General features: G+C 36.1%; 1 protein-coding gene and 1 non-coding gene across 6 annotated transcripts in view; both read left to right on the forward strand.

Moving 5' to 3' along the window:
- Window positions 1-10,988, forward strand: part of TRPC1 (transient receptor potential cation channel subfamily C member 1) — an 83,153-nt gene that overhangs the window by 66,416 nt on the left and 5,749 nt on the right. For all 5 annotated transcript variants that reach the window (XM_023215353.3, XM_023215354.3, XM_023215355.2 and 2 more), the window contains 2 exons: window positions 889-1,032; window positions 10,626-10,801. In XM_023215353.3, the coding sequence (XP_023071121.1) occupies window positions 889-1,032; window positions 10,626-10,801 (320 nt within the window). The remainder of the gene's footprint in view (window positions 1-888; window positions 1,033-10,625; window positions 10,802-10,988) is intronic.
- Window positions 9,349-9,410, forward strand: LOC111544771. Its single transcript, XR_002732277.1, has one exon. It is a non-coding gene; the product is annotated as a U7 small nuclear RNA (small nuclear RNA).

Raw genomic sequence — 10,988 nt, forward strand, 5'->3', positions numbered from 1 at the left:
CTAATTTTGTTTAAACCCTGAGTTTAGAATTTTTCTGGGGTGTCACATTCAAGGAACTAAAATATACAATATTCTCTGTTTTTTTATTAGTTTATAGATTATTGAAAAGGCAAACATTATTTTACATCATTTTACTTTATTAAAAAATTCTATTTAATCAGTACTATGGAATATGTTAGGTATGTTCAGTGTCTAGAGTGTGAAATTACTAAGAAAATAAAAATTGGTCATATATAGATAAATTGTTTGATAATGGGATTGAGAGACATTGCTTTTTCAGATTGATCTCTTTAGTTCTATAAGTGGAGTACCCATATAATTTATTATCCAAATCAGGACATTTTGAGAGTGAAAGGGGGCACTATTAATAATTATGCCAGGACAACTGGTACAGCATCTTAAACTATCCCAGGCAATGGGGACATTTGACCACTATGTCTAGGTACAATAATGCCTTCTTTTTTATTTTGTATTTAAAAGGGGGGAAAAAACTCTAATTCCAAGTCAAAGGAGTAGGTTAATGTAATATAATAGGGAATTGATTGACAGCACATGTACTTAACGTTTGTGTTGTGGAATTTAAGAAAACTAGCCAACATTTCATTGATAAAAAGTTTAATGATCATTTAAAAATTATTTAATTTTCTAAAATTTAAGAGTTTATGGAAAAACCTCTTCATGTAGAGTGATAATGCCTCACATACATACATAATCTTTTATTAAAATATTATTTCTATTTAAAAAGAAGAACCCTATAAAATATAAGTGGAGATCCCCCTATAAGAAGACAAAATTAAAATGGCTTTCTTTCAACAGTCAGAATACTTGCTTTTATTTTCCTAAATTGAGAGAGCTTATTTACCTTTGGCTTTTTCTTCCTAACCTTAGTTTCATGATTTTGCTGATCGGAAGGATTGGGATGCATTCCATCCTACACTGGTGGCAGAAGGGCTTTTTGCATTTGCAAATGTTCTAAGTTATCTTCGTCTCTTTTTTATGTATACAACCAGCTCTATCTTGGGTCCATTACAGGTAAATAATTAAAATTTCTTAAAGAACATTTGTTAGATGTCATTATTGTTACATCTTTCTACTTGTCCACTGGAATACTGTTCTCTCATGATATTAAAGCTAAACTTCACTTTTGAGAATAAGTAGCAATTAGAAGGACACAGCATGTTTATCTGCTTTGCTTCTGGCTCAGTGATAATCCTTTGCTTTCAGGTATTCCAAGTTTATTACGCTGTGATCCATTAGCCTCCTCCCCCCAGTCCATAGACATAGATATGTTTAAAATATAATTACACTTCAGACAGTAGAGTAACATAAAAATCTGCTTTTTATCAAAATGAATCTCACATTTAAAGTTTTAAATATTTTAGGTTATAAGTATAAAGGAGGACCTGTGCAAACAAAAATAATCATATTTGATGATTTTGAATAAGCTATATTTAAAAGAATACCTTCACTTTTGTTTAATAAATATTAAATGTAATAAGTTGGAAAGTAGCATACTTAGAGCTAAAAAATTTATAGAGGCTATGTAGTACAGCTTTATATTTTGTAATACTTTATAGTTAAAGAAATTGAGCTTTTGAGATGGGATTTGATTTTTCCAAAGTAGTAGATTATTATGTACAAGAATTCAAGACCAAATTTTCAGTCACTTTGCACCAAAGAAAAGACTCACAATTGGTTGCATTTACCCCACAGAGTTTAGTAACTGGTTGTTTTCAGAAGGTGGGGTCAACTCTGCTAGCTCTATGTAATACTATTGCTTAATTAATTCTGAAAATCTGAACGATATTCATTTTTCCTTAATTCAAAATTTACTAACAATTTAGATTGTCTCATATTTTTAAAGGTGATATTTTAAATAAAAGGCATAATTACCTTCTCCAAACAGGGATATGAAAATAAAATATATAGGAAAAACCTGATTTGATTAGGCTTGTGCTGTCATCCAGCAACAGTGTTGCCTGAAGTATGGCTCTTTCTTAACCAAGTCCTGTGAGATGCTCTGAATTAAGTAAGTTTGGGATACACTGCATACTGTATACCTCTTTTGGGAATTGACAGTGCATGTTATCACATTAAAGCCTCTGAGAAAGAAAGAAATTTGTTTAGCCTTATTCAAATCATCATTACCTAAAGTCATTTAACCTCATACCTGTTTTTCATGAAATATGTGCAAGTCTCTGTATTTTTCCAAAACATAGTAAGCCATAGAAACACTGGCTTAAACTATCTGTTCTTTTGATTTATTTTTGTCACTAATATCATCTATGAATGCTTTAATCAAGAGTCTACAGTGTTTTTACATGCACATTGATTTTTTTTCTTTTTTTTAACTGAAAATGGATGACAGAACTAGGTTTCTATACTACAAATTTCTTTATGGACCCCTCTAAAGGGTTAAAAAGGAGAAAGTATAATATTGTTTGGGAATGAAGAGTCAATTTCTGACTTCTGTTTCCAGCTGACACGGAGTAATAAGGATTGGATTTACCCTTCTACCTAAAGCAGTCAAAAAGGAAAAAAGAACAAAATATATGAAACAACAGCTTATAAGAAACTAGACAGAAGGCAATAAACAACAGTGATCTCTAAGAAACAAGAAACAAAGATTACTCCAGCTTACTGCTTTGTGAGAATTTTTAGGCTATTGTGCAGAGTGGGTCAGTGCAGTCAGAGCCTGGCAGAATTCTGGATTTAGGAGACCAATATGAGAGGCCAGTGAGACCCAAAAGACTAGAGTTTGTGGGAAAGGTACTGGAGAGGACACAGCAGCACAGAAAGAAAATTCTGGAGATCTGCAGTTGTCTCCCTTGAGTATTCAGCAGAGTACTGATTAGGACACTACCTGGGGTAGGGAAAGAACCATCTCATCTGACAGGATTAGTGGAAACAGTACTTAGAGCTCACGTAGAGGAGAGTGCCTATTTAATACACTGATCATTGGGTAGAGTACTCAGAAGGGTCTTGCTTCAATAGTTATCTCCAGCCTACACACTGTTCTGGTTTCCGCAAACAAATATTAAAAGCAAGATGTGAAAGGATTAAATTTTTTCCAAGTAACTTAAATGTGTTCATCAAAACCTATCCAAAAGCAACACGGATGTTAGAATTATCAGATAAGGACTCTTCAACAGTTATTATTATTGTGTTCCATACGTACAAAAAGTTTAAAGTTTAGTAGAGACATGGAAGATGTAAAAAAAAAAACTTTCAGAGATGAAAATTTCACTCTGACATGAAACATGCACTGGATGTGATTAATGACAGATTAGACATTGTAGAAAAACACATTAGTAAACTTGAATAGGTAACAGTAGAAACTATTCAAAATAAAATGGAGAAGAAAATTTTTAAAAATGAAAAGAGTATCTGTGAACTCTGGGACAACTTCAGGCAGCCTAATATTAATACTAATGTAACTGGAATCCCTGAAAAAATGAGAGACCAAAAAAATTTTTGAAAAAATGATAGCAGACATTTTCCAAATTTGAAGAAAACTACAAACCCACAGATCCAAGAAGTTCAATAAACCTCCAAACGCAAGAAACATGAGGAAAATCACACCAAGGGACATCATATTCAGTATATCACTGCTGAAAATCAGTGATAAAGAAAAAATCTTCAAAGCAAACAGAGAATAACAGGTCATCATATACAGAAAAAGAAAGGTAAGGATGACAGTAGATTTCTTGTCAGAAACAATGCAAGCAAGGAGGCAGTGGAGTGACATTTGTAAGGCACTGAAAGAAAAAAAAACAACTGTCAACCTGGAATTCTCTACCTCACAAAGTATCATTCAAAAATGAAGGTAAAATGTAGACTTTTCCAGACACACAAAAGCTAAAAAAATACATCACTGGAGACCAGCACTACAAGGAACATTAATAGAAGTCCTTCAGGTGGAAGGACTACAATAACATAGGGGAATATGGATCTAAACAGAAGAATGAACAAAATACAAATATACCCAAAGGGAACGGTAACTACAAAGCTAAATAAATAGGCATTTTTTTGTTGTTTCTTCTCTTGCTTTTATGAAGGATGCCAGCTAATCCACTTCAGCAGATACAAGAAACATGATTGGGCATAAATCAGTAATGCTTTATATTTTAAAGAAAAAAAGACATGAAGATAGAATCTGTACATAATTGTGGTAACAGTAGTAATAACAGCAGACATTTATTGAGTCCTTACTATGTGCCAGATACTGTTCTAAAGTCTTTATTCACATTTATTACCTTATTTAATCCTCACAACCATTCTAAGAGGCAGACTCTTTTATTTCCATTTTACAGAGGAAGAATCTGAGGCATAGAGACATTAAGTAACTTGCGCAAGGTCACATGGTTGGTAAGTAGCAGAACTGGGATTCCAGCCTAGGTGGTTTGGCTCCAGAGCCAGTGGTCTTAATCACTATACTAAATCACCCCGCAGGTTGTATAATATTACAGAATAATATGATTCCCTCATTAACTCTTATTGTATAGTAACTTCTGTGGGCAGGCTCTAATAATTTACAGATTTTTTAAAAATTATTCAAGTCACATGTTTCAAATGAATTAAACAACCTTTTACACTGACAGTGGATAATTTAGACAGAGCAACCCATGACCACACAGCACTCTACCCTTTTTTCCTTATTTCCTTATTTCCTTACCTGGTCCCAGGGTGGGGCCCTCTCTCAGGTCCCACACGCTTCCTGTCTTTATTCTTGTAGCTTAGTACAAAAGATGTGTTTATTAACAGTTCCTCCTGCTCCAAGACTCTGCTGTGTGGGTCCCTGATTCTTACCCATCTGTAGCACATACTGTTGGAAAAATGGCACACATAGACTTACTCAAAACAGGGTTGCCACAAACAACACAGTATCTGTGGAGCACCACAAAGTGAAGTGTAATGAAATGAGGTATGCTTATATTTTGAGGGCAGTTAGTGGTACTAAGTAGTGAGAAAGTTCTAACTGAATCTGACATTTAAAGTGTAGGGTGGAGTGGGTTGAGGAGGATAGAAGAGAAAGAGGCAAGGCCTTTAGAGAAAGCAACCCTTCAAGGAGTTTTACTCCTGCTGTCCAAGGGACTGTCAAATCCAAAATCAATCCAGAGAAAGCTAAGGTTTATTATGATTGTCATATTTGATAAGACCCAGACATAAAGTCGAGTGGACCTGTTTCCTCTTTCTTTCTTCCCCTTCCCACTGTAAAACATCACCACCTTTTCTTTGGTGCTATGCTAACAAGTCCTTACAAAAGAAACAAGTCTCCCACTTCAGCTTGTTTTTGACCTCATGCTTTCAGGCCTCACATCTAGAGAAACTAAGTGGAAAAAATATTGGTTTTTTTTTTGGAGGGGAATATGTTATTTGGGAATTTTCTCAAATATTAATCCCTTTTCTTCCCTAAAGTTCCTCCCCTTCCTACTTCATTTAGGATAGGAGGTGCATTTCTTTCCCAGAGGTTGAAATGTTTCCTAGGGAAATCTGCCACATCATGTGATTCTAGACAGTTTAAAGGCAGCACTTACATTGTTTAGGTTTCTCTGAGGAGGAGCCCCAAAGCAGAAGTCTCTGGCAAGGATTAGTTCTGGAGTGGTGGTGATGAGCAAATCAGACCAAAGGAGGGGAGCTCTTGAGGGTCTATGCATGCATTCCTAGGCCTCAACATTTATGGTACTTGAAAGTGCTTGTATCTAAATGTCTTGCTTTTCTGTTTGGTCTGATTATTAGAACTACTGTTACAAATGAATGAACATCCCCTTGGATTCTGACAGGTTAGTTCAAAATCTTGCTCCATCACTTACTGTTTATAGTGTCTGTGAGCCTCAGTTTCTTAATCCGTTGTTGTGAGGATTAAATGGGTCAGTGTATGTAAGATGCATACCTGAGTACTTGACACATGGTGGGCTTTATATAAATGTTTAGGTCCATTTTGTCCATTCCTTTTATAGTTAGTTAACTATGGCAGACCTGAAAAATAATACAGGAAAACTTGGAAAGCTTAGTACTTGAGACATGAGTGTGTATTTTATTTCTAGTGAATTGTTTGGTTTTACTGGATAATTATCAGATTTTATTTAGTAGCCTGTGTAATATAAGTGGCATGTTGGTGCTGCTTCTAATGAGTAAAGAGCTATTTCAGGTGTTTTGCATTTTTGGTGTATATTATAGTTAGAGAAACTGAGGAGTCATGTAGTCCAGGGGTTCCCAAACTGGTGGGGCTGCAGAATCACCTGGGGAGCATGTTCAACCTAGATTTTTAAGTCCTACCCTCAGAGATACTGGTTAAATGGATGGGGTTAAAGCTGGAAAATTACATGCAGATGCAGCATTTGACTGTATCCCTTGTATAGATCAGGAAACTAAGGCCCAGCTCGCACAGTGTTAGAACCAGGACTTGGTGATAATTAGCTAAGTTAATTAAGAAACTAGGAAAATGTTAAGAATCATTCAACATTTTAATTAATGCACCGGGCTCTGGAACTTACTAAGACATGGTGCCTGCTCTTAAAGACTGCTAGAGGAGACAAACATAACATAATACTAGTATGAAGTCAAAAAGACTGTTTTAGCAATAACAGTTACTTTGGAATCGTGACTGAGGAAGTAGTGGAGAGAGTCAGGAAGGCTCCTTAGAGGAGGTGGCATTTGATCTGAGCCTTGAAGGGATGAGAAGCCTGCCTGGCAAAGGACAAAGAGGGAGATAACATGCAGAAGTGTGGAGTCATCAAGCACAGTGTGCTTGGAGAAGACAGCCTATCCTTTATAGTTGGGTTGGACTGTGGATTGGAGTTGGGGAAATGAGGCTAAAAAAGACAGGCTGGGCTGAACACTGAAGAGACTGAAGGTCTCTTTGCCAGGAATTTTAATACCACATGTGCAAAGGAGGTTTTTGAGCGTGGGTGGCTTGCTTAGATAGAACTTTTGGACAGATAATTACGGCTTTATTCTGGAGGGAGATTTGGAAAGACAGTGACTAGAAGCTGTCATTATTATTGCTTTCTTTTGTTAGCGACTTTTGGAATTTAATGAGCCTAATGATAGCAACCTTTCCCTTATCAGGGATTTAGGTTGTTTTTGTTCTGCATAGTACTGGTGTGTATGAGGCTTTTTGCCTCTTATTTCTAAGGATAAGTCTCCAAAAATAGTATTAACAGATCAAAATATATGATCCACGTGACACCTCAGTATTTTTATTTTTTTACAGTACAGTGTGTTAATTTTCTGCAACACAAGCAGTATAAAAATAGTTTCACTACATTAATAGCATTTGGTGCTTTTTTTAAGTTATGCTAATTTAGTGGTTTGCTTTAATTTCCCTTTTTCTGATTAGCAAGGGTTTTTTCCTCTGTGTGTACTAGTATTAACTCCTATGTAAATTTCAGTATTAATATTTTAATTACCTTTCTCTTTCCATTTCACAAGTTTTCATATTTCTCAAGTTAAACTGCCAAATAGTTTTTAAAAATATTTGAGAAAGCATTAGTATTACTTTTACAAATACATAAACCTTATAATCTCTTGGTATAAAATAAATTCACTGTTTTTAATATTTGCCTTTCACATGAATATTTGGTTAGTATCTTGAAGCCAGTATTCACCTAAGTGACAGCCACTGTTCTACTTTTAGTTCTTCTTGTATAAGAACCAATATCATGCTATTAAACAACAAGTCAGGCCGGGCATGGTGGAACACACTTCTAATTGCAGCACTTTGGGAGGCTGAGGCAGGAGGACAGCTTGAGGCCAGGAGTTCAAGACCAGCCTGGGCAAAATAGCAAGACCTTCTCTACAAAAAAATTTTAAAAATTAGCTGGGCATGATGGTATGCACCTAGTTTCTCATGAGGCTTGAGTGGGGAGGACTGCTCAAGCCTAGGAGGTCAAGGCTATAGTGAGTCGTGATTGCACCACCACACTCCAGCCTGGGCAACAGAGTAAAACTCTGTCTCTTAAAAATTTCTTTTTAAACTTAAAATTTAAGCAAGTCATGAAGTTTGTGATGTTCTCATTCTTAATTTTACCTGGATATTGAACTCGATTACATTTATTTAAAACTTATGTTAAATTAAAGCTACTTTGACTACATGTTTTAAAATTAAAATTATATCATGCATGGCCACTATGGGAAAACCCAATTTACCTGTAAGCTTACAGTGTCCAGACTTTCCTCAAGGTGATCTTTTCTGTAGTTATCAAAAGCAGTTACTGTATTCTTACTGTCGTAAGGGATTCAGTCCTCTACTGAGATGGTACAGCTTTATTCTAAGCAACCACTATCTGAATGGATGCTTTTCTTTCTCAAGGTGATCCAATAAAGCTGTCATTAATTAAGAGGAAAATGCATTTCTTCTCCTTCTAACATATTTTGAGTTTTCTGATTCTAAGTGTCCCCCGCTTCTTGTGTCAGAATTTTATAAGGGGGCCAAGTAAGGGAAGCATAGCCCTTGAAAAGTACCGCATGGTCTAGTCAAAAGCACAAGTCAGGCATATTGGATCTCTCCACTATGGCAGAGTCTGGGTTACTAGCTTGTGGCGGGCCTAAGAATTTAAACTCACCTCTTCTACTTAAGTAGCTGGTCCACTTTAGTGGGCTGGAAGCATCTGGCCAATTGCCTGTGGCTAGCATTTTGTATCACTGAGAGCGGGGATGTGCTATGCTGGCAGGCTTGGGCCAATTAGGAATTTATTTGAAGTTTGATGTAATTAATTATATAAATTTGACCTGTTAAATTTGAGGAAGGGTTGTTTCAAAACACTAATTTTTGTATATTAAAAATAATGAGGCCAGGCATGGTGGCTCACACCTGTAATCCCAACACTTTGGGAAGCTGAGGTGGGCAGACCACTTAAGGCCAGGCATTCGAGACCATTCTGGCCAACATAGTGAAACCCCATCTCTACTAAAAATACAAAAACTTAGCCGGCCGTGGTGGTAGGCATCTGTAATCCCAGCTACTTGGGAGGCTGAGGCAGGAGAATCGCTTGAACCCGGGAGGCAGAGGTTTGTAGTAAGTCGAGATCGCGCCACTGCATTCAAGCCTGGGCAACAGTCTCTGTTTTAAAAAAAAAAGTCTGCCTTCTATACCCTTAGCTATATATACTTCCATAAACATGGTTAACAATTTCTTGTGTAAACTTCCAGAAATTTCCTATGCATATTAAATCATATCTAGATTAAAATATGTATCTTGTCTATCCTTTAACAAAATAGAAAATGGGAGCCGTTCCACATATACATACAGTTTTATACCCTGCTTTTTGGACTTACTGTCTTATAGCCATCTTTGTATGCTAGCACATGTAGATGTTCTTCATTCTTTTTAAAAACAATGTTGAGTAATGTTACAGCTCTTTTAGAATTTGTCTGGTAGGCTTTCCGGTTTTTGCAGGAAAGTCCCCCCCCAAAAAATATTAAAAAATAAAAACTAAAAACAATATTGAGGATTTTCTAAAATTTTTTTGCTACCTCTAACAATGCTGCAGTGTAAATCCTTGTATATACATGCATCTTTGTGTACTTCTATCTATTGGTTAAATTTCTAGGAATAGAATTGCTGGGTCAAAAAAGTACTATCACATTATTCCCCAAATTTATATGCCAATTTAAAAACTAAGAATTTGGCCGGGCACGGTGGCTCACGCCTGTAATCCCAGCACTTTGGGAGGCCGAGACGGGTGGATCACGAGGTCAGGAGATCGAGACCATCCTGGCTAACATGATGAAACCCCGTCTCTACTAAAAATACATTTAAAAAAATTAGCTGGGCGCAGTGGCGGGCATCTGTAGTCCCAGCTACACGGGAGGCTGAGGCAGGAGAATGGTGTGAACCCAGGAAGCGGAGCTTGCAGTGAGTGGAGATTGTGCCAGTGCACTCCAGCCTGGGCGACAGAGCAAGACTCCGTCTCAAAAAAAAAAAAAAAAAAAACTAAGAATTTATGAAAAGTACCTAATCTAAATTTTGAAGGAGAATGAAATTAGGATTAAAGCTTCCATATGCACTATACATGTCTAAACTACAAAATATACTCACTACTAATACTGGAACCCTCATTTGGCTTGCACACATAGTATTTTCTTAAAATGGACCCAAAGGGAAAGAAAGTCTGTCACCTCAGCAAAAGAAATTAGGGCAGTCCCGTAGGAGGAAATGCTGATTTTAGGAATTGGTTTAGAATTGGTTTCAAAAATCAGGTGAAATACTTTGCCCCATAATGATTTTATATTTGTAAAATTTAAGAAGCTATGTAAATATAAGCATTTATTTCTCTTTAAGTTTGATCAGGGTATTTTCCCTTTATCCCTTGCAAATTCAGCCTTTTCTTAAATCTCCATATCTCTGCCTCTATCTCCATAGCAACAATGTCCTCTGAAAACCTGATCCAGGTTCAAGAACGTGCCATCTAACAATGATAGTGTTGGTATGCTTAAAATGACTTTTTGTTAGGCAGCTGGATTTTCAATGTTTTTAAAATGCTGGTCTGTCTCAACCAGATGCAATAGAAGGGGTGGCCTGTGGATTATGTGTTTGTCTTCCTTTTGTTGCTGGGTCATTTATATTTAATATTTTGTTTTTCTGATAATCTTAATGAAGACTTGTGTAATATATTCCACAGATTTCAATGGGACAGATGTTACAAGATTTTGGAAAATTTCTTGGGATGTTTCTTCTTGTTTTGTTTTCTTTCACAATTGGACTGACACAACTGTATGATAAAGGATATACTTCAAAGGAGCAGAAAGACTGTGTAGGCATCTTCTGTGAACAGCAAAGCAATGATACCTTCCATTCGTGAGTGTCTTTTAAATGTTTTAGTAAATATATTTGTCTTTTAACCATCTTCTTTTATTTATTTATTTTTATTTTTATTTTTTATTATACTTTAAGTTTTAGGGTACATATGCATAACGTGCAGTTTTGTTACATATGTATATCTGTGCCATGTTGGTGTGCTGCACCCATCAACTCGTCAGCACCC

This window comes from Piliocolobus tephrosceles, chromosome 2 (assembly GCF_002776525.5).
Source record: "Piliocolobus tephrosceles isolate RC106 chromosome 2, ASM277652v3, whole genome shotgun sequence".
Classification (NCBI taxonomy): domain Eukaryota; kingdom Metazoa; phylum Chordata; class Mammalia; order Primates; family Cercopithecidae; genus Piliocolobus; species Piliocolobus tephrosceles.